Genomic DNA, 27,736 nt, shown 5'->3' with positions numbered 1-27,736 from the left:
ATTCAACTCGGGAATAATAAAAAAATACAGATAACGATTGGTTTAATGGATCTTTGTAAATCGAGTTTGATTGTTCTTTCTGCCGGAGAATTATTACGATCTTCTAAAATACATATAATATCGTGAAAAGTTTTCAATCGTATTTGAAATACTATAGCATAAATGAACAACGTCAATTCATTTTCACATTGGTAATATGTTCAAACTTCTCCAAAGAATATACTTAATGTATAAGTAGCATTGTAAATCTATTAACACGAATATATTTGCTACCGTAAAACTAGCAACACGGGCGATCGAAGATCCTTGCACGAATGTTACCTTAAAATATATTAAGGATCTTTCAAGATTTTGAGCAATTAACCGTGTACCTCTTACGAATATTAATACCGTGCATCAAATTATGGCGTAAGAAGATATAACTGTTCTACACTACTAGTACATGTATCTTAACCCCAAGTGCAACCAAGCGAGCAAATTTTAATCAGAGTGTAAGAGTCGCCCGATTAAAGGGTAAAGAACAAAGGGTAATAATTAAGCGTGATGAAGTTACACAACTGTATTACACGTGCGTATAGACGTTCTTCGTATTTAACTTGGTTCTTTGGTACTTTCACAGTGGAAAAAATTACTTTTTTCTTCACCTTGACCGAAATTACATGCAACGATCATGCAACGATCTCGTTTAATTCGATCGTACAAGGTGAGTCATAAATGTATGTTCGTATTACAGAGCCTGAATCCATGCACTACGATAAAATAAAAAACGTCTTATGAACCGTACATATGTCCCACATACAAATCCGTTTTATATTTCAAAAGTAACAATCTAATGGAACATTTTCTCTGATCGTCCTTTGCTAGAAAACCGAGGTGTGTACATTCATAAAGCGTTTCTTTACTTGTTTCAGTCTAAAGATTCAGCTCCTGAGTTATGGACATGCATTTATGATCCACCCTGTACATATCTAACTTAGAAAGCTGATATATCCGAGCCTAGCGTACCAGATAAGATAGATACGGAAAAGTTTCGAATGCTCCGGGTGTAATTAACTCGAGATTGATACGAATTAAATGCCGCCACCGTCGAGTCACTTACTTGTTTGCAAGTTGAGATCCACCTCGGGGTTCATTGGAATTTCCCGGTTACTGAACTCGGATGCTGACTCTTCCGTGGTATTTTCATAGGGATTCGCTGGAACAAGAAGACGTGTCTTGCTAATTAAACCGTTGTAAATCTTGCTTAATCTGCCTGACAACAAAGCCTTTTTCCTACCTTCCGATCCGTCCGATATTCCTTTCGCATTGAACACCGGAAGATTACGCGATATTTAAGCTAAGCTGTTTGTAATATTTATGCGTAACGATCCTTTTATTTTCCTTATTTATTTTATTTCTCATTGGCTTGGTAGGCGAGTAAATTTAAAAACCGTCGATTCTGAGATGTTCGCAAAAATCAATTTTAAGGGTTGGTTACTTAAGAGGTAGATTCCACGTATTTTTACAAGAACACCGTATTATAAGGTACAAGTTGGCAACATATTAGTAATTTTAAGATATCCGAGAGCGAAAAGGTTTTATAAATAAATAATAATTTATAAATAAATAATAAATAACTATATATAATAACCATAAATGAAATCTGCTCTTGTTCTCAAAATTTAATATTACAATATCTTGTTCTCGACTTCTCAACTTTATCGACGTCGAATTACCAAGCACCGTTAACAGATCGGTTGCTTTATTCGTATTTCCTATTCGATCTTGGCTCTCATTTCCGCGGGAAATTCTTTCTTTTTGACGATTGGCTCGAGGTCCCTGCGGGGACGTCCGCAGGAACATCGGTTCAACGGATCGCGGCGTTAATTCGAATGGCCATTAGGATCGCGCGATGAAATTGGAAAGATAGGGAGTAGATATTCGAGACAAACGCGCGATGAAAGTTAAAAAACCACCGTGATTCACGTTGAAAACAGGTAAATCCCGGCTGTCGTTACCAGCTCTATTCGTTATCGATTCAACAATGGCTCTGACGAGATGTTGCGGTCCGTGAAATGGTAATTAAGCGAACGTTCGAAAGTCGCCGCGATTTTTATTACCACGGTCCAATGGTCGTACGAGTGCACTCTAATTACGTAAAACCGTGTTAGTATAGAGAGAGAAAAAGAGATTACGAGCACGCCTAGTGGCAGGCATATTGGCTGTAGATCGTTTCTGATCGATGAAAGAACGCGTGACGGCGATAAAAGGCTTACTTCCTTCGAACGTCACCTCGCTGATCATGATCCATCGGGCAGCGAAATACAAATGTATCTTAAGAAATCGTCCTTGACGTTCGTGTAACCCTATAGACACGTTTCTCGCGTTCTCCAGCACGATATCCGGTATGTAGGAGTAAGATAATGGTTCCTCCTCATAGGTGTCGTCATCGACACTGAACCAGACATCCGCCTTCGAGAATACCTGGAGCATACAAAATCCAAGATGGGATTGCATCGACGATACGTGTCGGTTCTCCTCCGTCATATATAATTTTGTAACAAACTATTATTATTTATTCGCTATTATTAATTGTTTCAATGAATTGAAATTAAAAAATCGTAATAACGTAATATCATGTTTTTCGGGAGATTTTAATCAAACATAATCGAACGGTATAAGCACAATAATCTACAACGAAAGACAATACATTTCGTTGGGAACGATAACGATCACAGAATTAGATAGTTAATTAATTCGGGGATATAATACATCGCGTAACTCGATAAATTTAATCGCATTCTCTATGGATGGCAACTCGTATCACGATGCTTCTACGCTTGTCAGCGTTATAGTTTCAATTTCAGCGTTAGTTAAAATATCATTCGATTAACGACGCCGTCTACATTAATTCTCGTGTAATAATGTAACAATGCGATGTATTATACGAGAGAAATTCACGCGGTGAGCGATCAGCCATTGGAGAAGAAAGAAATGTACGGTTTAATAGGAGTTAGTAGATGGACCACTCGCTCGAATCACCGTGTAAGCAATAACCGGTACTTAAGCCCCGACTCACTTTTAATGGCGAGGCCTTTCATTCAGATGAAAGGAAATACCAACGATTCGTCCGGTGCATCGCATTGACATTTCAACGTGCAAGATATGTCGAGTTGAGTTTAAAGCCGATTTTTTAATTCGCATGACGATTAAAATTTCCTTCGTGTCACGTTGGTGAGAAATGTTTGATCTTCATTTATATAGGATTTCATTGTTTCAACCGATCATTCGAATATCGTCAAAACTATCGGCGATCCCAAGAAATATTTGAAATAAGACGATTGGAAATGTTTTCGAATCCAAGTAAAAATTAAGGTTTTTCGTTAGTTTCGAAGAACACACAACAGTATGGAATAATTTTCTTTTTTGAACAAGTGCGTACAAAATATATGAAAGTGTATTTTTCTTCTACTGTAATTCGATAATTGTTAATACCATACATTAATTCGCGTAACATTTTTACTTATGGAATAATTAAATAGAAATGAAAATAGAAATGAAGAGAAATACATATATAGACAAAGCCATTGATATTATGTGTATTATGGGGGGGGGGGGGTACATAGATTTTCTTGAAAAAAGGAGAAACACTGCTCTCTGTCAACCAAAAGCGCTGATTAACCAACAGATTCGAACGTATCTCGAACTACGAAATATATTTCCAGGAAATGAAACGAACGTGATAACATGTAACAGTTATTTATTAATTAAAAAGCATCAACTTTTTAGATGTATCTACGATACTTCCAACGTTAAAATTCCAATAATGATCAATATTTCATGACAGAAAACTGCAGTTATAAAATTTGAAATCGTAACTAATATAAAATTCGATATGCCCGAAGTCGATCTTTTAATCGGCGTGCAGGACAGCATCGTAATCTGGTTTCAGGGAAAATATCGCAACCGTCTAACGACGAGCGGTGGCCATTAAAAGTTTTATCTTTCGTTGGGGTGGTTTATGTGGATTCGCAAGAGGAATGGGTGCATTAAAAGATTACCCACCTGCACGTCGCGAGAGAAATAATTATTGGTGTAGATGTGCACAGCCTCGAAGATCCAGATTACCTCGAATTCGAACACGAGCTCCACGTAATCGTCGACGAAGGTGTCGCGCATCCAGGCGACCCATCCGGTGCCTGCGAACGAAAAAGTATCTGTTTCGCGGGGAATTGATTTACCACGAATTCATTCCGTACACCCTGGGTGGGCAACTTCGTTAACCTGAATCGAAGTTAAAGCCTGAGCAGCGATTGATCTATTGTTTCTCTCGTTAATTGAATTGATTCCGTTCGGGGTAACTTCCGGATACGAGAACTTCAACCTTCCGACCCACCTCCATCATTCCACTGTCGATTCTCTGTTTTGTAAAGCGTCGTCTTCGCGTAATCTACTGTTTCGTGTGTTTTAGCAGGTGCTAAGTACCGATTGACAAAGGTTTCCAACATAATTTACAGACTTTAACCAGTTCAATTTGTCAGTCTCTAAAAATGTCGTTATCAGTATGTGCGAATCTGTTTGGATTGAATAGTTATAGAAAACACGTAGTTCAAGTTTATAACTTTGAGAGTCAAAAAGTTAAATTAGTCGAATATTTTGTATATTATTGTCGAAATTCTTTCAGTCCACAGACGTCTTTCAAGGTTTATGTTATTGAATTATTTATCCTATTTTTGACACTCTATATTTTTTTTTGCATCCAATCAATTGGCATTCTCAGAACTTGACAGAAGTAGTAGCTATGATATTAGAGAATTTAACACACGATACATTTAGGGTGTCACGCTGTATTAGCGAATTATTTTGCAACATCAAAGCAAACATATACCTACTCAACATACTACATCATATCAGTGAAAATATAATAATTTATACAGTAAACTACAGCACCATTAAGTCGATATAAAAACATTGGAAAAATTGCAAAATCATTAAGCTAGGAAGCTCTGGTAATAAAACAGGAAATAACAAAGAAGTAAACCAAAATCTAATAATATCAATAAAAATGTTAACTTCCCAATTCTTTGCACGCATATACGTACCGTACTCCTTTTCGGCAAACGAATTGATTCTTCCAGTATCCCTACTTCGGCGTTCGCTTAAAAATTTTAAATATCATTCTCGCCGGGTTACTTTTACCCCTGCAATCGATACTCCGGTTTCAAAGTTTCAAGAATCAGTCCTTCCGCCGAAAAGTATCTCGTTGCCTATGCTACGTGCAAAAGGGTGTTCAAAGTTCCTCGCGCGGCATCGTAATTCAGAGACTCGATATCGTTGCTTTATAGCGAATGGAATCGACGTATAATCTTCGAACTCGATGAACTGCAAATGAGTCGCTCACGGGCCAAAGCGTTTAACTTCGCTTTCTGAAATTTTTGAAATTCTAGCGCTAAAGTACTTTCGATCGATGCCTATCCCGCACTATCTCATCAATTTTCTCTAATCTTTGTATCGTGGAGTTAACCGACTTGACAAATAAGCGGTTCAAACGACAACGTGCTGCGTCGATTTCTCCGGAGGCTCGAGAACCTCTTCTGGATGCCTTCCGTTTCGGCACTTAGCACCCCTTCATGTATCCACCCACCGATTACCTCTTCCATCTCCCATGTCCAGCCTGTAATTATCCGCGCCGACCTCTCCATCGATCAGCCGGCCTAGACCATCGGTCAACAAGTTGTCCTGCCTTTTACCGTCGTACGAGATGTCGCTAAGTTCGACCGTCGGGGATTCCGGTATCGTGTAGCTCACCACTCCACCTGAAACACCGCGGAGAAGTTTCGTCGGTGACAACTGTGACGACAATGCTCCTCTCTTTTAAAACAAAGTTGAACAACCAGCCAACTTTATGTTATTCCTTTGCTCTCGCCTCGTGCACCCCGAGGAAGGAAGTTGCGGGGTTGCGTCGGTGAAACAACAGGAAGGTGAGAAAGAATTGCTGCGTCGACAGCATTGTTTCATTAGGTAGACGGTTCATCTTCCTTCATCCCGAGGAAAATAAAACTTGGAGAATGAAACATTCTTTCTTTTCGATAGTCGAGGTTGTTGGATCACCGTTGGATTTCCTTTAGTTTAGAGAGTTTAGTAGAGGTAGATTTCTTTCTTTAGTAAAGGGGATCGAGGAAGGAAAGTCGGAAGGTTGCGAGGCCAAGACATCGAAGAGAGATGGGACAGAAAAGAATCGCTGCGTTGACAGTTGTATCGTTTCGTTAGGTAGACGGTTTACGTATCTCCAACTCGATGAAAATGGTATTTTCAGAATGAACTTATTCTTTTCTGCTCGATAGTCGTCGGTTGTTAAATCGTTGTTGAATTTCGTTTAACTTTTTGAAGGGGTTGAAAGTGATAAATTTTTCCGGTAAGCTTCAGAAGGAAAGTTGGACGATGTGTCGACGTGATATGTTGAGGAATAATGGATAGATGTTGGGAATTCGTTAGAAAAATTCAGATAAGAAGTTTTCAGCGGGTTGGATGGAAAAGTAATCCGTCGGGTGACTGATCTTTCCGATCGGCGGAGAGAGTGTCGAGAGAGCGTGTCCAAGAGGTCGGACATTCGTGGCGAGAAAATTAATAATGAACGACAAAAACGGCAACCACTTCGCTGTGTGTCGTGTTTGGAATCGCCTAACTGCTCTCAATATTTTACGGTGTCTACGTTCGTGGCCGGCGAACCGTGTCACGCGATGCGGTCGAACGGGTTTCGGACAAGTCTCCGGTTGCCTGCCGCGCCAAGAAAATATTGAATCTTAGCATTCGTTTCAGGAAATACATCGTTCGATTTTGGCTAGGAGTAAATTTGGTATAAATCTTTCCGTATACAAATCCCACGGAGATATTTATACGACGCGATTGAACTGTGTTTGACTGAGTTTACGATCGTTAGTCATTTGTGACAATAGACAATGATAGAATTCTATAACGAGATATCTTAGAGTTTAGCCTTGTTTCTGATCTAAACTAAATTTACATCGATAATGCATGATACTAAAATTAGTTTTGAAACTAGGTAAGGAAAAAGTAGGCTAGTAATTATCATGCAATTTTTTTGCGATGAATGGCAGTAGCAATTTTTTTACAGCCTAATCTATTTTTAACAGTTTCCATAATAATAATAATCGCGCGTTCAGTTTGATCAAATCAAAATTACGGATCGTTGTCAGAATGAAAATAACAGTTCTTAAAAAAAAAAGATAAAACAGTACGAGAAAAATGCAGAATCTGAAGAAAATGATCGAACAATTAAGAGAAATATGACGAAGGGTGTGGTTGTTAAATCTGAATGTGTAGTTAAATGAAATTTTGTACTTAAGGAACATTGAATATTAATACAGCATGTTGTTGCCAAATGTGTACGACAATTAACCAAATTTGCCTGAGACTGTATCGAAGGACATATCTAAAGATATAAAGACGACATATCCTGATGCAATTTCGTAGCTGTTATAATTAGATTTAAACGATAAGAGGACCTGTACGACCTACTTACTTCAATCATTCCAATTCATATTTTAGCTTCAAATTTACCGCAAATAAATATACGAATATACTTCTTCTTGTGTTTGAATTCTAAATTTAATTATATCCTTTCAGTTCTTCGATCTTATTCAAGAGTTTACTTTTAATTTATAAACACGAATATCATAGTTTATTTCATGTAAAATCTACCTAATTAAGAACTTATTTAGGCTGTTTCTATATACATAGATGAATATCTTTCATTACAAAATTCAGATACGTATATTTCCACATTCTTTGAACAGTTTCTATAATATTCTTCGAAATGTATACACCAGTGGAAGATCAACAGGAATTTATCGTACGGTCCAATATTTTATACCGGAAGGCTGTTGGATAATAATTTACCAACTAATAACATTGGCGAATTGGCAAATTGCAATTTGTAGATTGTAGATTTGCCTTTTACGATTTCATAATTTTTACATCAAATAAGATAGACAAATTAGCGATATAACTTGTAAAATTTACTTTGAAAAAATATCATTCATTTCATCACTAATCTTGTTAACATTATGCAAAGATATTTAATGACTCGCGACTAGTAAAACTTCACTGGTAATATTAGTTCGATCATGCAAGTGGACCGTGCAGATATAGCAAAAATAAATATAGGTATAGCGAAAACTCTCATAATTTGCAGAACTTCTTATCAACCAGCGAAATCCATTAAAGACATCGTGTCGATGCTCCGGCAACTTCCGTGGCGCATACATTAAAAGTACATATCCCGTGTTAACATGAAGCCGTGTACACACCACCGTTACCGCGACTTCGCCCTGTAATCCGGCAATCCGCTAATCTAATCTGCGCCAGCAATCCTCCTCCCGGCCGCCACACAAATTATTACGAAGTTTCATCGAGTGTCGTTAGAGCAATTTCCAGGGAAGTTGCCCTCAAAGGCGAAGAGTGCACTCGTAACAAGTTTCGAAATCAATCCTCCCCTCCATCACTGCGCCCCGCCCCGTGGTCTGGGTCATTTTCAAAAGCCACTTTTCCTCGGCAACGAATAACGAGACATTGATTACGCGTCTTCTCTCCACTACCTCGTCAAAGTTCAGACCTGTTGTCTTCCAGGCTTGATTAAATTTGCCGCCAAATTTCAGATTTTCGCTAGACAGATTTTCACTGAAATCTAGGTAGAGGTGTATGTATATGTATATATATAGGAATATAAGAAACTTTTTTAGAGAAAATTTGATATTTTTGCTCTTTGGTTGTTTTGTTCTAGTGTTATTGTGGAAACCTTGCAAAGTTCAGGGTTGTCCGGGTCTTTAATTATAATGCCGTGACGATCAGCAATATGGTCTCAGCTTGAAAAACTTACTGTGCGGATTTTGAGTTCAGGGGCGTTGTAGGCGCTTTTTAACCCGTCATACTTCGAAATTTTTTAAATACGATAGATTAGCAACTTAAGTATATTTCTTTAGTGAAACTATTTTGGAATAAAAAATTTTCTTTAGGAAAGAAGCACGTTACCAATTTCGTTTCTTTCTCATTGTCTACTGGCGATAACAATACAAAAGCAATTTTTATACCATCAACGTTATTGATACAGTATAAAGGTTCAACTCCCAAGGAAAAGGTTCTGTTTTAAGCTTCTAAAAAATCTAAAAAATTCCAAACTACTTACAAACATCTTACTACGTTATACACTGGTATTTGTTAAATTAAACGCTTGATTCTTCTCTTTGATTCTTTTTCGATGAAAATGACGATCTTTTTCCAAGGAATGCAAGGGTGCAATTTCGCTGAGGCTCTTAGGCTTACTAAGCATATTCATAGAATGTTATGAGAGATGTCGCAAGATATCAGTTATCTAAACTTTATAAAAATTCTAACACCCGACAATTTAGTAAGAGATTTAAAACAATGTACATAAATTATCTAAAAAACGTCTAAAATCATTCTAATCAAATCTTCATCAAACACTCAAATACTATCCCAGATTAACTGCCCCTTCCATTTAACAATCTTCCCCATTGTTAAAGTGACCTCGGAGGTGTAGACAGTGGGAACCATAATGTATACTTTTTACATAAAAATAATTTGTTATATACAAAAACGAACTGCCACTAAAATCTTGTTTAAGGAGTCTTCAAGTTCCTTGCAAGGATTATAGTGAAAATTCAGAAAATATGCAGCGAGCTTGAAGAATATTAATAAAAAAAAGTGTGTAGCTGATTCTCCGAGTCACTAGCCCGGCTTTCGGGAGTAATCTTTCGTGTTCACCGGTCTAGGTTGGTAGCAACGTTGTTTTAACCAGATGTCGTGCACGGCCCTCATAAATCCGACATTCCCGCCCACCGCAGCTCGATCTCACACGCTCTGAACGCTTCTTATAGCGTGAAACCTCTCATGTCGCCTGTTCCGAGTCGACCTCCACCTCTGCCTTTCCGTCGTTTTCGCGCGCCCTGTTGGCGGTTCTTCGACATTAGCGACCCAGAAAAATCATTTATGCAAATAGCCGGCCATTACACTGATATTGATATACCGCGGCGTTGCTACGCTAGGTCACGTCGCGTTTCTCTGCGCAAAATACATAATATGTGTTTTATTAAATAGGATCTTTCAGAAAAGTTCTATCGAACTTTGGGAGTATGTAGCATTCGTTGAAAGAATATGATCAAAGCTATAAGACATTTATGGGAAATCTGAGAGCATACAAATATATAGAACACATATGTATAATATGCAAGAATATATCTAAAATATATACTTATATACATATAGCCTATAATAAGGTTCTGATATTTTTCTATTATAAATTTCATTATAAATCAGCTTAACACTGAATATATATATATATTCATACATATATCACTATCATATATTTCTTCTTCTTTAATGTGATTTATAATGTTAATGTGCCCATATCGTACGACAGTATTTCATGGATAGTATTTTCGAATTCAGAGAAGCGATATATTTCCGACAGCTTCTGTTGATTCTATTAGTGGTTTCGTCAAATTGTTTCTTCTAAATTAAAAATATAAGCAAGGCAGTTGTTAATGGACGAGCTTCAATATTCCGGAGTTTCTGCGTCGTTTATGTATGATAATGAACACTCTATTGGTTGGATGTCTGTGATTCGGAGAAACTTTCTTATGTAATGTGCTCTTATGGTGTTACACGATCCACGTTTATCAAGACTTTTTCATTTTGACATTATCTTTTTAATGTATACGTACATAACTATCCTTTTTCGAATTGTCATAGCATTCTAGATAACTAATTCGACCGGGTATATTTTATGAATAGTATAGAGGATTTAAGTAACTGGATTCAGTCATTTGTTGTAATGTTTAGAGAGGATCAATGGGATATTGTGTATTTGATCCACGTATTAAATGGTAGAACTTTCGTTCACGGACACGTGCTACGAGGTAGAATTATTCATGACGTAACATGATGAGAACAACGTACTCTTGAAATTGAATTAGGTTCCACATAGAGCGTTATCGATACTTCTAAGCTTACGTGATGTGGAGAATTTGGTGTAGATTTTTCGTAGAATATTTGGTAGTATATCAATAGCTTTTTAATGTAAGTTTACCCTATTTCGAGTTCTAATTTCTCCTATGATCGTAATGATAGCATGAATATTATGAAAAAAGAAAAGAAGAAATATATATATACAACTTTAGAAATCTATGATACATATCTTAAGACTTTCTCCAAACTCTCAAGATTCATAAAACTTTCTATAATTTTCAACATCTTTGATATTCCTTGAAATTCCCCCGAGTTCTACAACGTTCCTTGAAACTTCTTAAACATCCAGTAACTTTAAATATTTTTAATATTCCTTGAAATAATTAGAACCTCCTGAATGTTTTGTATAATCTCATCTAACGACGTGCCTAACCTAAACTTAACTAAAACCTCTAGAGTCTACGATACAACATGTTCTCCAATATCCTCTAAAACTCTTGCAACCTTCTGAAACCATCGACATCCGATGTCCTCTCAGACTTCTGAGATTCCCGAAATTCCCTGGAACCTGACCCAAACCTAACTCGATACCTCCGATATCCTCTGAAACTTTATTCATCAAACAGAGTTAATAAATAACTATCTCTTCTTCCATAGTTATCGAAATTGAAACTCCTATATGTAAACTACGTACTTTGGGAAGAAATAGCTGCAAAAGTTGCGAAATATATTTCACAAGCGCCGTAGTTAGTTTCACCGTGGTCTAGAAGTTTAAACAACATATTGATATACAATTTCGATAATTGTTTGTTAGTAAAGTGTAAAGATTTCAAATCTTTGATCATTTCTTCCTTCTTTCTATACAAGGAAATATCTTCTTTCATAACTTTTCTTATAAATTCTTTTTGCATAAATATTTTTAAAGATATATATTACGAATTCTAATATTCTAATATATTTATATACATTTTTATTCGCAACTAAATCTATTTCGAAGCTAAAGGTGGTCAATTAAATAAAATTTATTACGCTATTAATAATTTCTTCTATGTTGAATTTTTATAACAGTTAAATTTTAAACAGAATATTCTACTTTACATCTTGAATGATTTTTAAAAATAACAAAAATCAAGCACGCGTCGAGAATACGTTATCGAAAGAACAACGCAGACATTGAGAGATTTTTATGACAGGCGGATGAAAATATCAGAAGCTAGAGGTGAAGGTAAGCTTTAACTCTTTTACTATACGCGAATTCCACGGCTAAAGTTCATGTCACCAGATCGTTGAATGATTTTCAATTTTCTAACCAAACCATCCTGGACATTGTCAAATCTGTGCAAAGTAAAAACTTTCCGTTGAAACTTCCTTCTTTCTCGTTTATTATGTTCGGTCGAGGGACGAAACTACGAGCTAGCCGGAGACTGTGACGAAAACAATTAACAATCCGTGCGCGAAAAGTTTTTCTCCATTAACAGCTGCAGGCGGCTTGAGTTAAATTAAATTATGATTAAAAGCAAACACGCGCATACGCACGCGAGATATGTACCAACACGAAAGAAATAAAAAAGGAACGAATGGTGAACAGGATTGTGGAAAGAAAGGAAAAACATAAAAGGCTGACCTAACGGAACGTTATGAAACTCTACTTCGTTTGACTTTTTACTTCAGTAAATTAGAAAACAGAGTTAGAAATTTCATTATATCCATGCGTGAATGTCGCGACGAGTAAAAGGGTATGGCCATTACGAAACCTCACTGCAACGAGACGAATTATGCGAAATGAAACGTGGAAACGTTATACGTAGCTTGATTATTTCCTGTTAGATTGAAATGTTAAAAAATAGCCCTCGGTGGATTTCTGCCTTGTTTACAGATATTTTATTTAAAAACTAAAAGAAAAAGAGAAAGGATTCTTTCGCCGGAAAGCTAAAGAATATCATCGGAGAATTGCCAAGCCAAAGAAGCACACGGTTAATTTTCTACCGTAGTAATGGTTATGTTAGGTTGCAGGATTCCCTCTTGTGTCTTTTTCTAAGTTTTTTTTTTGTCTTTACCCTGGTACTTCTTGTATTCTAATAGCAGCGTCGCTATTGCTCGCTTTAATTAGTATTCATATTTCCTTTTTCTCCATCCTTCCTTTCATGTTTTTTTTTTTGCCCCATCCGTCGACGCTTTATTAAATGCAGCACCCTTGGAAAATTATATTTAATCCTGATAAATATGTCAACCATAAATATTAATACGCGGCGTATAAAAAAATATGGGTCAATTGATTCCATTCGAGGGACCATCCATTTAAAAAAGAAGTATTCAGAATTAGTTTCCCTTCTGCGTTTTTTGCATACTCTGGCTCGTTGCATGCGAGTGTCCATCCGCGTGTTCTCCGATAGTGCTCCCCCTCGCTATGAAATATTAATCTCGAATTTCCCGCGTTCGTTGCGTATTCATCCGGCGTACACTCGGACGAGATTTTTAAAACGCATCGTTTCAATTACTTCGCAAGTCATTGTTCGTACCTGCTAATGAAAAATCGATACGCGTAGATTCGTTATTGCCCACGGCTTCATGGTATTTCTTTTGCCAATACACAATGGAGTACACTTCATTTAATTACGACATACTCTTTTACGTCTTTTACATTCGCCTCGATATCACATTTATAAAGCTTCTTTTTCCGTTTTATCAATCATTTCGTCACGTAGGTAAAATTACGGATTCATTTTTCATTCCTTAAGAAGGTAAAGAGAATTCTTCCAAAACACTGCTGAGAAAAGGATGATGAATCTTTCGTTCAGTTTTCTTATAAAACGACGTATCTCGCATACAAGGAAATAAACGTTGCCCCATTTTGAAGGTAGTTTTCATTCCGGAAATATGAGCATACTGCACAGCGTGACGGATCGCCTATCTAGCTGGATGGAAGTCATTTTAGACGAAAGTCGGTCTTTTCTTATCGCAAGTCATTGTAAATATTTGAGAAATTACGAGGAAAGTATTTATAAATTCATTTTATAAAGTCTAGTGACGACGCTATCTTCCTGAAATTAATTTTACTCAACGGGTTTGTGTTTTCGAAGTAACATAGCTCTGATTTCATAAAAATATATAATCTAAGTAATATGATTTTTGATAAAACATATATTTTATATGCTAATAAAAAATATTTCCATTGTCTTATTTAATAGCTTTAATCATACTACCTCTCTAAAATTCTTTACTCTGTAACTTTATTTTACGAGATAACGCAGCCCTATTTTGTATTATAAGGAACAATATATTTCCCAGTCTATCTATAAAATATTTTTATGTTTCATATCATACGTTTTCTTGCAAGATACGCGTTTCAACGTATATACCACAAGCCAAAAAAAAAGAAGAAAAAAAATACCGGATTGTCTTAAAATGGAAATGTTTTCCAATGTCCCGTCTCGTTTATTCACGTTTCTGTGCCATCGAACCGAACCTAGTTTCAGAATGCCACTGTTTCCACTGTCTTTCTTCTTTGCATTGCAAGAATTAGAGACAATATCGTCGTGTTGCTTGTTCATTCTGACACGGAAGCGTTCATAGAAATCGCGAGGTTCTCAGTGTCGCGCAATGTAGAACGGATGCTTGAAAGTTTCCGCAAGTTGTCGACACGCGTTGCGTGTTCAGGATAACCGAGAAATTGCGCGGCGACAGTGGCGGTCGGTGTTCGCGTACGTGTTTCGCGGTGGCTGCAACAATGTCCCAGTTGGTCGATTCCATTAGACTCGTTTAAGCAGCAGAAGTGGATCGAAAACAAATGTGTAGCCTGTAGAGAGTGATACAGAGAGACAGAAGGGTGGAGCAGTAGTCGATGAGCTTGCTCGTATAACGCAGTTACCGGCGTTAATAGGATCCAGCATCGCAGTTGGACTCCAAACGCCGGTTACGGATTCACTCGTTGCCGTCTCAGCAGCGGCTCGCCAAATTGAACGAAATTGCAATTTGGAAATTAATCGTTGGCTGTTCGGCCGGTCGTCGTCGTATTTCCATCGTACGTTCCACCGTGGAATTGCAAATTCACATCGGCTACGATTCTTCTTCGTTCTCGAGACCACCACCAACCCCCCATCGTAGACGGAATTAGGTCGAAATCTGAATCTTTGATATTTATGTCCCCGCGATTTGCGTATCCCGCGCTGGAATTTTCGCGATTTGTAGTCTTATCGTGCGGAGCTTTTGTCGTCGGAATCTCTGAATATTTGAAATTTGAATACTGAAATATTTAAATATTTAGGATTTAGGTATTTAAAACTCGATACTTAAACTTTGAAACGCGAATATTTGAAAATCAGTGTTTTCAATGGTTCAACGTTCAAATATTTAAATACTCGAAATAAATAAAATAAGAATTTGGAAATTTATTATTCGAATGCTTAAACCTTTAAATATGCATCTGTAACTTAAACGTTTACAATTGGAATATTTCAAGTTTAAATCTCCGCGCTCCAAATATTGGAAAATTCCGATGTTCACGTGTCGAATACTTAAAATCTAAACGTCAAAAAGTAAACTCTTAAGACTTCGAATATATTAAATTTACGTCTTCGCCGTTTGAATATCAACGATCATATTCGAAACGTAAATTCTTAACGTTAGAATATCCATCTCGTAACCACAATTCTTCCGCTACGTAAAGCGTGCGCGTATTATCGTGGTTCGATGGTAGTCAGTACACCTATGCTGAATTCATTAACATCACTCACCCGTGTCCTGGCAACCTCTCAGTTCGATTCGAAGGCAAACGGTGCGCCGGTGCTCGGAATGCGGCAAAATACGAATCTGGCTGGCGAAGATCGGTGGTACCAATCGATGTGATATCACGGTCGACGTGTCGCTGTTCCCGGTCAACACCTGCAACAGTTACAAGCGAAACGGCTTGCGACACCGTGACTCGAATTTAATTTTTCGCTGTTGCGTAGCGATTAAACGTTGTTTAACCAACGTTTAACCGGCGGATGCGTTAATTAATGGCCGCGTCGAAGCGGCTGGTAAATTAAAGCGATCCATTAATCGGTGAACGATTTCCGTCGGACAAATTACAGAGCAAAATGGGGGGGGGGCAATACAGGGGGTCGATTCATTGATTCTTCCGATAAAACGCATTTAATCAGTGCTTGTCCCTAAGTAAATTTGTTGGTGGAACAACGTTTTCGACGATATATTACCGTAGCCGTATAATTATCAGGTTAATTGCAATAATTTAACTGATTTAATTACAACGTCCGATTAATGCGTCCGCCTGTCCTTGCGTCGAGTAACAGTTTCCGTGACTACCATACGATTAATTCAGTTACCCGTTTCGCCAAACAATTTTGTGTTGGATAATAATGGTGTAGCCACGTAAGGGGCGTTGATAGTCGATTTGTAAGCGGACGATGATGTGCGTGGCCTACCTATGGTCGAATCGATGTCAATATCAATCAGCTTACCCTTAGAAGTCTTAGCGTTAGAGGCTGGGGCACGTGGTTAGACATAGATCATGATTGCATCTGTTCGAAGGTAGTGTCACGGTTAATGCACCTCCACGGACGGGCCGTGTAAATTATCGTTTGAATAAACCAGGATGTCGTGGTTGGGCTACTGCTCGTAAGTAGCTGGATGCTTTGATCGATTTGCAGTAAGTAGACTGTGAATGGTTATGGATTTATGGAAGTCTTAAGCGCGTAAAATAGTAAAATAATATAATGTACGTAATGCAGTAGCACTTAATATGAGCACTTTTTATATAAGCTTTCTTCGTTTGAACGAAATTTTAGTCTGCGTCTGATTAAATGAACTCGCGTAGACTGAATCTACTTATCGGAACGTGAACCTCTACTTCTATTACATACTTCTACTACATATCACACTTCTATCACATATGGGCAAATTCATACAAACGAAATTTGTCTGTATGTGAAAATATACAGAATATTAAAACTAAAGTATACTGGTTATGTTATTTAGAGATCGAAATTTTTCTTGCTTTAATTGTTCATAATTATTCGTGATTATATATTTGAAATTATTCGAAGAATTATTTATATATTAAATTATAACTATTAAAGTTTTATTTGTAACCTGTCATACGTTTAAAATTAAAAATAAGCAAGCATCCAAATACTTTCGATCCATAACGCAAATAAAAAGAATTGGCAAAGCCGAATATCATTAGCAGTAAAATATAAATGCAAATTTGTACTATATTTTACTATAATCGTACCATATAGTAAACTCTACCAACATTTCGTACGGACAAGTAATAAACGATAATATCGTCCAATTTTCCTGTCCCTTTTCTTTCCTATCTTTAAAGCCTAGAGAAAGAAGAATAATCACAATTCGGCCTGAATAACGTGACTCGTCTCGTGCACACCAATTTCTATTTCCTCCGTAGAAGTGTCCGTCGAGCGAGGATCGCGAAACGGGCTGCTTCACACGCCACCGGGCGATAAATTATCGTTCGTTACAGACGCAGCTGTAGAACCCGCCTATCGCGACCGAGATTGCTTAATTGGACGATTCCCCTGGAACGGCTCTTAATTATTCGACGATCAACCAAATGAAACGGCTACATTGGAAATTTATTCTATCCGGTCGAAATCGGAAAACTTGTTTTTCCAGTTGCATTCTAGCCAGTTAGCGAATTGATAACGTTAAATAATAATGAACTTAGATCGTCACGAATCTCGAAACGATTCGTTCGAGATCGCTGATAACTCGTGGCTCGAGTTTCATGTTAAATATATTCGCTGTTATCGGCATGTACGTCGCGTTCGTGCAAGCTACTGTTACATTTTTATTCTTTTCTAGATTTTAGCGATATAAAAAGTGATATAAAGATATAAAAGCGATCTAAACATTTTTAGAAAATTGTGGATAACGCGTCATTAGCTTAGCGCGCACACACGAAGAAATCGTTCTTCAAAAATCTTAAATTTGATGGATTATCAACATCGCTTATCAATATTGATCTTGTCGTCGCTTATAAACTACGTCACGAAAGAAAAGTTTACTGTAAATCACATATCATTATTATTACGAAGATATAGATATAAAAATATCAAAACCTCGGTAGTTAGCGAATAATCAAAATATTTATGTGATTTTCTCACATTAATTCAAATTTAGTAAAAGATTCGTGTATACTGTTAGAAAATTTTTTAATGCATAAATTAGTCTAGCGGAAAGTTACAGTTCCATTTCAAGAATTTCTAAAATCTAAAGCCGACAATTCTCATGAACCTGGAATATGAAATTTCTTAACTTGTTATTGCGAAAATATAGACTCGTTGTTGTGAAAATGCATTAAGTCATGCGGAAATTACTTTGATTAAATATATGACATTTGAAAAAAAAAAAACTATGCGTAATTTCGTTTGATACGAGCCAATCTAACAAAACCGTCAATATCAGTTAAATAGCATCCAACAGAAGCGGAAGTGGAACATTTTTAGTAGAAACAATTTTTCTAATTCCAGCGGCGAAGCAGACATCTTGTAATAACAGCGAATACATTAGATTTTGATTTGTCCATAAAAGGCGGTTAACGCGCCGAAAGAAACTTCGAAATTGTAAGAAGGATTGCGATGAGCGCGGTTTGCAGCGTACACGTACTTATCGATGGCCGCATCTCACTTGCCTCCTTTCCGGTTCAATCTTCGAGAACAGTTAGAGGTAACGCAAAGGTTCGCGAATCCCGTGACTCGAATCGTCTTCGAATCGCCGACCCCGATGGAATCACAATAAGGAGATCCAAACGTTTCAGCAAAGCAAGAAGTTCCTTCTCCACTGAGAAATAAATCGAGACTTCTTATTACTCTATCATACTTCTTCTTCCCCAATGAACCATTGTTTGAAATGGAATTTTAACAACGCACACCACCATCTGTCTTTCACATTTTCCACTTTTCTTAATGACACTTTGTATCATTAAATTGTATCACAGTATACATCGTTTTTTGAATTACAAAATTGAATAATTTTATCAAATTACCCTGATAGCTTCCCAAAAAATATAGAGATAAGAGGACAATTCTTGGAATGTATTTGCTCAAAAGGAACTTCATGTCACGCTATTATCATTACCATCAGTTTCAACCGTCAAAAATAGCCTACTCGTAAACCCTATACGCGGAAACTGAAACAAGGAGCCAATTTTCAAATGTTCTCAGTCATCTATCCCCTGGAATACATTATATTTATTCGCTTTTCTTATTAAATATAAATCCATTTCGCGTATCGTCTTTTTATTCTTATTTTATTAACCTCCTCTTGTTCGCCACTGTAAATCTCGTTGAAATGATTTTGTATGAAAATTGCGCGTAAAACTAGGTGAAGTTTATCGAAAATCTGAATTGACAAGTAGTTCGAATTATCAAGGAAGCAATTGATCAACGATGATTTTACATTCGTGCAAAATAACGACTTTGCTCGAGTTACAAGAAGAACGTAATGTATTAAGAGTCACGTGTTGGTCTCTACAATCTGCCGACCTAAATCTCACTGAAAGAGTTTTGTATGAAATACATGCCAAACTCAGAGTTTACTTAAACCTGAATTGTAGGTAGGTTGATTACGGTCACGTTATTCAGGATCGTCCGACTTAACTTACTTCTTCTCCACTGTCAACACACGCGCCTCTAACATGCTATAGACGTGAGTACACGTACCTCTTTGTTATCCCAGCGCTTATATTGCCGCCATTCGGTGAACCCAGGACGTCGATACTCGAGGGTATACTCCTCGACGTATTCCTGACCACGGCCGTGATCGTAACGACCCTGACTCTGTACACCAGTGATCACGTGAGGTCCAGGAAGATCTACTTGCAGCCACTCACGAATTCCTCTTTCTATTTGGCTCTTCGGGCACCAGGCACCGCCTGCTGTCTCCTTCCGCAGCCTGTTTTCGTCAGAATTTGTTAGCGTTACGTGCTGCTGCTCGTTTCGATGAATGTTAACGAGACGTCTAGATCGATGGCCACTCCGTGACCGCTTTCAATATTATATGAGTATTTTTTACTGACTAATTTTTGAAAAATCTCGAGACATTTTCTTAATTTGTTCGTTAGTTAATAATTCCAATAATTAATATCAATAGTTCGATAATAGGGTCAATAACTTAGAAAGAAATCCGGAGATATTTTCTTTGTTTGTCCGATAATTTTTTCCTTTTAATCTATTAGCTGGGAAATGAGAGTTAATTCATCACTTGGATCGTTAGTCTTTCTTGGATATTTTAATTTCTTTATTTTACTTGAGGGTGTTCTACTTTCTCAAGTATCATTTTATTTTAAAGGACCGAAAGTGACTTAATTGAAATTGATTTGAATTTATCAACATGTAATTGTCTCATCGTAGAAGTTCCTGGTTAAGGGATGATATTTTTTAACAAGTTAGATTAAGTTGTTTATGAGAGCAGCTACGTGAGATCGATTAAATTTATTCCACTTGAACTACTGCGTTGATTTCTTGATAACTAAATAAGTTGGATATAAACGTTTCTTATAAACAATGCATGGATTAGTATCAGTTAAATCTTACGTGTACATTCAAATTGTTATTTTAATATTTTAGTACGTAACAAATAAAATAGATAAGTCGTGTTTTTTCTACTTCAAGTTCATCAAGGATACTGATGAGATTTTATTAAACACATATTTATACGCGTTCATGTTCCACTGAAATTCAGAGAGGGAGAGGGAATTAAAATCCCATAAAACTACATTGAAAACTTTGTTATATTTCAAATAGATAATTTTTCAATAATACTCTCTGGATTATTTATCACTGGATTTTTCGCAAAATTCATTAATCACGTTTCAGAGAACTGACGAAATATCCGTGGAAAAAAATAAATAGTGAAAGGGAGAAAAAACAGAAAATTGGTAAACCGTTCGATCGCATTGATATTACGAATCGAAATTTGACACGCGCAGCAGTTTGCGTTGGCTCGAAAAGAGGGTTCCCAAAAATCAATTTTCATTCCCGTTGAAAATTTGTCCTCGTTCGACCGGGCCTGCCAATGCACCGACTGAAATTGCACAATAATAATCGTACCGAAAATGTAGCCACGTCAAAATCGTACAAGCTCAATTCACGGATCGTTACGCCATATCGCCGAATCCAACCAACGCTCAACCCCTTCTCCTTTCTACCAGTTACAATAGCCAGTGGTCATTTTTCATTCCAATTGGACAGACATAATTAATTGATATTATATCTCCGTCCGCAGTGGACAGAGACATGGCAAATATCGAGAGAGAGAGGGAGAGAGAGAGAGAGAGAGAGAGAGAGAGAGAGAAGCTATAATTGATACTTTAAGTTCCTGGTCTAAAGTTGCTCGCAGTTAATTAATTAAATTTCTTTAATGGAACTTTTCATGACGATGAATGTTTATTAACGTAACCAATGTACACGAAATATTCCAAACGATTGAAAATATCGACGTTCGGAATCGAGAAACGAAAACCTTTTATTTGATCTGCTGCAACAAATAATACTTCCAACTGAATAAATTTTTAGGAATTGCTAGGAATACTCACAAATAGAAGTTTTCTAGTCGGGAAATTGACAGTATTTTATGAACGATAAAGTCGAGAATTATTTTTACAATGTTCAATAGGATGGAAAAATATATTTTAATTTAACAACCTAATAGAAGGACAATTTTGGTAATACGAAATTTATGTCGATTATTGAATTTGAATATTGCTCCTCATTAGATTGCTGAGTAATTTATGATAAAATTAAAAGTCAAAAAATAATGTTTATAATTTTCATTATAGCTTTTAGTTCGCGAAACAAACTACTGTGCGGGTTTCTTCCACATTTACATTTACGTTTCTTTACTTCTCTCCATAAAAAGGTGAAATTGCATAAAAATCCATAGTCTCTCATGTTTCTTGCCTGTCATCTTCATATGGTCTTGTAGTTCTATAACATCGCATTGGAAGTATCCAATTAATAAAGAATCGCGGGGAGACCAGTTTTGGAAGCGGCGCGAAGTTAATGTTTCACCGATTCTTGAAGAGCGAGGAGCTCCGTCTAGGCGCAGTTATAGTCCTCCGGCCATTACAGCATCGTTCGAACAAAGAAGAACAATTCACGGGGCCATTCGCCGGTTTCAAGAACTTCTTCGGTTCGAGGGAAGTGTACTTAAACAGCGAATCCGGGATTCAGTTCTTTCCACCGCCCCTCTTTCCCTCTTTTCTCCAACCTCTCTCTTTTCCAACCAATCCCCTCTTTTTCGCGTTTCCTCTCGTCCCGACGCTCCCCACGTTTGCTCTAAATCGACCCAATGAAACTTTCGCGAAACTTTTACCACCTATTGGACCCGCTCGTGCTCCCTACCTAATAACGAAGTTAACTTGCCGACTGATCAGAGGATCCGTCGCGTTTTTCTTGCGAGTCAACGACGTCGATTTCATTCCGTGTGTTCCCATGTTGGTATTCAGCTGTTAAAGCGTTTGTCGTAGCATTTTGTTTTGATTGGCTGTATTATTGGACACGAAGTTTAAATAGAACCGATTTGTGTTTCATCATGTTTCATCTTTTGCATTGGAAGATTTAAAAGCGTGATTTATTAATCTTTTAGTTCTGGCGGACTTCGAGTGAACATTTGTTTGCACAACATTGTGTGCACATTAATGCTCGAGGTATACGTACTTGAAGCACGAAATTTTGAATATGATTCTTCTACATTATTGTAGCAGTAAAAGATTTATTAATACGCCTAATGGAATTTACCTAACATGTGTAAATGTTTTTTGTAAATATGGAGGGAAATGTTTGAATATTTTAAAAGGATGTAATTTAATTAAGCATAAAAATATCAGCAACGATTTTGTTCTGTATTACCATTACAGCCACGCGTTGTACAATGTTATGATATGAAAGAATTGATTTTATTCTGCAAAACGTTTTGTAGACCAAATAAAAATATTTCTTATATATTCGTAATTTATTCATAAAGTTATTATTAAATAATTTAAATTTATAATTTGTTCATTTCATGAAACAATAATTAATACCTTCACTTATCAGCTTATTTATAATTTACACATTTTGATAACATTTTTGTTGCTATATATATAAATAGACGAGGGTAACTGAATACGTTACAAAGAATAACGTGTATTAAGGTATTCGCTACCCGCAGCTAAAGGGTTCAAGCGGTTAAAGTTATATTAAGGTATTTGTTTCTCTGGAAGTTTTTGGCGTGGCTCTTTCTGAAATTTCTCAGGGCTGTGAGAAATTTCAGTGAAGTTTCACTAAGTATTTATTATGGTGGAACGTTAGTTCCATCCCTTATGGATGGCAACGCCAAGTGTTCCAGCCGTCTGAACGGTCCTCATTTATAAGGTGCTTCCAGTGTCTGACCACGGCAGTCTACTACTACTGAATATCGCTGCCACGCGTAAATAGGAAAGGCTCGTTTCAATAAACGTCCTCATAAAGCGAACACGCAAAGCAATAATAGATCACGAATGTTTATGCAAGTTTATAACAAATTTAAATATACAAAAATGTACGGAATGCACATAACATATCTGCGAAGATATATGAAAAAATTATAGCATAAAGAATTTCTTTTAATACTACCTTACTTACTTAATAAACTCTGTCTATCATTTTGAAATATTCGAGAAAATTGAAGTTTTATTATTCTTCTATGCCGTTTTTCTTGCTTTTCATTCAATTTAAAATATTCAGTCATTGTTTCATAAGAGCGCAGATAAAAGCTAGTGTAATGTGTAACTTCACTTAAAAGTAAGTAACACGAAGAGCTTTAAATGTTTCATCACATCTTGAAAAATGAATTAAATGCGAGATAAGACGATTTAACTAAAGAGGGCGGAATGTTTCAAGGGTAAAACACGTATCTATTTAATTTTCATTTCTTTTAATTATACTCATAAAGATATGGATTTAACATTCGCAATCCAATCTTCCGCGGCAGTAATTAAACGAACATTCTAACGAACGTTCTAACAGCTACTTCGAATAATTTCATTCGAATATCCTCTTCTTTCCTGATTAATCTCATAAAGCTGCAGTCTCAATTTCATTTTTCATGAAACTCGATAGAAAAATTCTATGCTCAGCACGAGAACGTTCAGAAGCATGTACAGGAAGACAAGGTCGTGGCCGGTGCTCGATCACGCGAATTGCTTCTTCACTTCACCCCAATAACAACGCAATTACGGCCGGATAATAATTCTTGCGGGAAACTGCCAATGCCGCGCGTAACTTTGCCCCGAACGGTATCGAGCTAACCGCTTTTTTCCCTTCTCTGTTACTGGTAATTTTCGCAAACGCCAGGAGAAAAAGTGGAAACAGTGTCGCGGTGAGCCTCGATTAATTTTATCATCCAACGTTGGACGTGATTAAAAGTAAAGTTCCGGACGAAACGGCCGTGACAGCCGGCGATCGTTAAATTACAGACGCGAATGAGAGACAGCAGAAATGGCAGAAAGAGACGAAGAGGAAGAAGAAAAGCAGAAAACAGGCAGGCGGGGAAAGCAAGAGGAGTATGGCCGTGGCATCTATGAGCGGCACGTTAATGTAGAAAGCGTGTCTGTCGCGGGACGGTTTGATCTGTTCTCCCTTTAGGAAGCGCGTTAAAAAGGCAGCCGTGGTACCATTTAACGGTGGCTTGACGACCAAGGGTACGCAGAAAAGGGTACGTCGTAAAAGTAATGCGCTCACCGGCCATTTCGTGGACCGACGTTCGTCACATACGACGAGGACGCCGTAATGGCTGAATCGGGTATGTCGCCAGACTCCATCCCCAAGGATTGATTGCACGTTCCTGAAACACATCGTTTAACTTTGTTATTATATGTATGGCTTGTACGTATGAGTCGTTCGGAAGGTACACCGATCAACGCCATAAGAAAGTGGAAAGAAATTATGTTACAAATATTATTTCCTTTAACTTATCTCGGAATTTACGGTTATTTATATTATTTCTTTGCGATATACGAATCTATAGAAGTAAAATGCTTGGTTCCTATGAATGGAACGTTAATTGTATTACCCACGATGTAGTAAAACTGAGAAACTTATAGAAAGTGAAAATGATCAGTTTCAGAATAAAACTTTCCTCATCTGTGACTTGCTATCATTTTACGTTGCGATTTGTTGACAAGTTAATGTGTTACGAATCTTTCAATGCTCTTGTGATAAATAATGATGTAAGAGTATGGAAGGTAATGAACGATTGGGGGAGAAAATGAAGAAAATAAGTCGAAGATAGATCCTTGGTTTATTAAGGTAATTAACTCGTAAGGCCCTCAAAATGTTTGTGCTGGTTTTATAGTTTCACTGTCGTTTACTGTGTTTGACTTAACTGTATAACCGACATAGTTACCTACGCTTACAACTTCTGTATTTGCTAGATCGCGGTCGTAGCGATTCACTGTCCTCCCCTTGTTTGCCAGAGAAATCATGGCGCGCAATGATCTAACAAGGAATCGAACGGCTGTTTCCCTCGTGGAATCGTACTCCATAGTCACATTCCACGATATCTATCGTACAATGTCGATCGACGATCGACGAGCGGAAATGTAAATTGAGAGATTAATAAGCCTGGCAACCAAATCTAGTTCTAATCTTTACCTTACGATTTCTTCGTGGCTCTATTTTATATCGTGCGGTGAAAGTTCGTTGTTCGACCGAGCAAACACAACGCGAAAGGTCTAGAAATATTTGTGACAATAATACGCCCATGGGAATACAAATATCGTTGATGTATTGGTAGGTTGGAACGGCGAGTGGTGGACAATTTTTCCTGTTTCGATGCTCCTAAAAAATTGAACGCAATGTTACATACACGACAGATCAAATGGCTCCCTATTTGATTTCCTGTTTCAATTTTTTCGGTGTAATTGCGCGAACGATAAAATTTCTCGTCGAGTGAATTAAGAATATTTATGATGGAACGGTACACGTATGATGGGTATTTAGGTTTAAAGCATAAAGTGTTATATCTTGAATCGAACATTTGAAATTATCGTGTAAATTAACAAAGAGTGCCATTGAAGATTCGATATGTCTTTAATCCTTTCCCGTACTTTAGCGAGTCTGACTCTAAACACCTAGACATCTTTGAGAATATTTTCGAGAGATAGTTGAATAAAAAAACAGAGCTATAAAAAGAACGAAAATGTCGACAAGAATAATGGTAAAATGTTAAATAAGAATTTAGAGACCAGAGTGTGTCCCAGTTTTTACAGGAAATAGAATTTTTATTTATTCGTTAAATGTAGCTACCATTATTTCACCGAAATCTCACAATTTCTATGTTTTCTATTTCTATGTTTATAAAAATATATTAATTCAATGTTTATTCTTTTATAATATCCCATAAACAGCAAATTTCAATCTCGTTGAGCTCAATAACGCATCAAAATATCTTTCTTGGAGATGTGTTCATAATTCATTTTTTTTCAGCTTCTCTGTTTCCGAGACTTTCATTAAAATCACGATCGGTAATAAGATAGACGCTGCAATCGTTGCTGAGCAAGTTGATGGATAAGTGACGAGCGTCTCTCCACGTGGTATTATCCGGTCGCTACACACTTATTAGTCCGTTAGCTATCTCATTCGCGTTTCAATTTACCCCAAGTTTACTGGCATTCGAGTATAATCTTTCCATTAAAGTTTTCGCCGGACGATAAAAGTCCGCGCGGCCTGGCCAAGTCCAATGTGAGACGCGAGAGATTAATCGGCGCGAATAAATTTACATTATCGAGATGAGGAGGATCGACGGTTCTTTCGCTCTCGTGCGGAAGACGCATTTTCAATTGCGCGCGGATTAAACGCGGAATCTTCTGCAGAAGGACTGCCATTTACGGCATAACGAACTAAGAGATTCTTGAATGTAGAAGTATATTATGGGTGTTACATAAAACAATAAGAGAATTGGAAAGATAAAAGACGAAGAAAAATATCTGAAATTATTACTCTAAGAGGATTAACGTTTTCCTTCGATACATGATTTGATATGTACGAAGGAATCTCCAATTTATAAACGACCTACAAAGATTTATCGTCTTTAAAAATGAATTTATTAGAGTCAAGAAGAGACAATTAATATTTTAAGTATATTAAACATATTATAAATATAATAACATATATTACAGTGCTACAATTAGAAGATCGTTCTCCATGTCAATTCGATTTCTTACATCTAATTTTTCTGTCTATATATTTATTTTCTTTTTTAGTAACTGTTTGAAAATCTTTGTCGCACTATCATACGGATAATATTCCAATTTATCAAGCTTATATTACTTTTCCATATATGTTCCTATATTTCATCATTTATCGTTTGACGTAATAAAACGCTTCATAATAGGCATTCTCTAATTATTTTGAGTATTGTATTTCGAAATAATACGCATAATAAGTGGTTATTATATCTTTATCTATTTTAGAATCATGTTTAAATTAAGCAAACATTGAAATACTATGTGTTAGTATCCTTCAAGAGATCGATGACACTGGCATCTTCAAATATTGCAAGAAATACTACGTGACAGGAAATATTCTTAGCTGTTAAACGTCCTGTTCTACGTGAACCTGTTTTTCATTCACAAGCTGGCCTGTTTATTAACAACAGGTTTCCAAAATCAAGTGCAGGATAGATTGATTTCATAGACGTTCTTCTTGGCTTCGGCAGCCGTACGATGGTAAGCATGCTTCCGCTCGATTAAACCTTTTCCCTCTTTTCC

General features: G+C 36.9%; 1 protein-coding gene across 2 annotated transcripts in view; it reads right to left on the bottom strand.

The window, feature by feature from the left end:
* LOC126917070 (discoidin domain-containing receptor 2-like) overlaps positions 1-27,736 on the bottom strand; it is a 140,981-nt gene that overhangs the window by 13,457 nt on the left and 99,788 nt on the right. For both annotated transcript variants that reach the window (XM_050723507.1, XM_050723518.1), the window contains exons 3-9: positions 24,708-24,810; positions 19,668-19,899; positions 15,720-15,867; positions 5,631-5,795; positions 4,045-4,178; positions 2,256-2,463; positions 1,100-1,195 (exon numbers count right to left, since the gene is read on the bottom strand). In XM_050723507.1, coding sequence (XP_050579464.1) covers positions 1,100-1,195; positions 2,256-2,463; positions 4,045-4,178; positions 5,631-5,795; positions 15,720-15,867; positions 19,668-19,899; positions 24,708-24,810 — 1,086 coding nt within the window. The remainder of the gene's footprint in view (positions 1-1,099; positions 1,196-2,255; positions 2,464-4,044; positions 4,179-5,630; positions 5,796-15,719; positions 15,868-19,667; positions 19,900-24,707; positions 24,811-27,736) is intronic.

The sequence above is a fragment of the Bombus affinis genome, chromosome 1 (assembly GCF_024516045.1).
Source record: "Bombus affinis isolate iyBomAffi1 chromosome 1, iyBomAffi1.2, whole genome shotgun sequence".
NCBI lineage: Eukaryota > Metazoa > Arthropoda > Insecta > Hymenoptera > Apidae > Bombus > Bombus affinis.
This window is presented reverse-complemented; position numbering and strand designations above follow the sequence as displayed.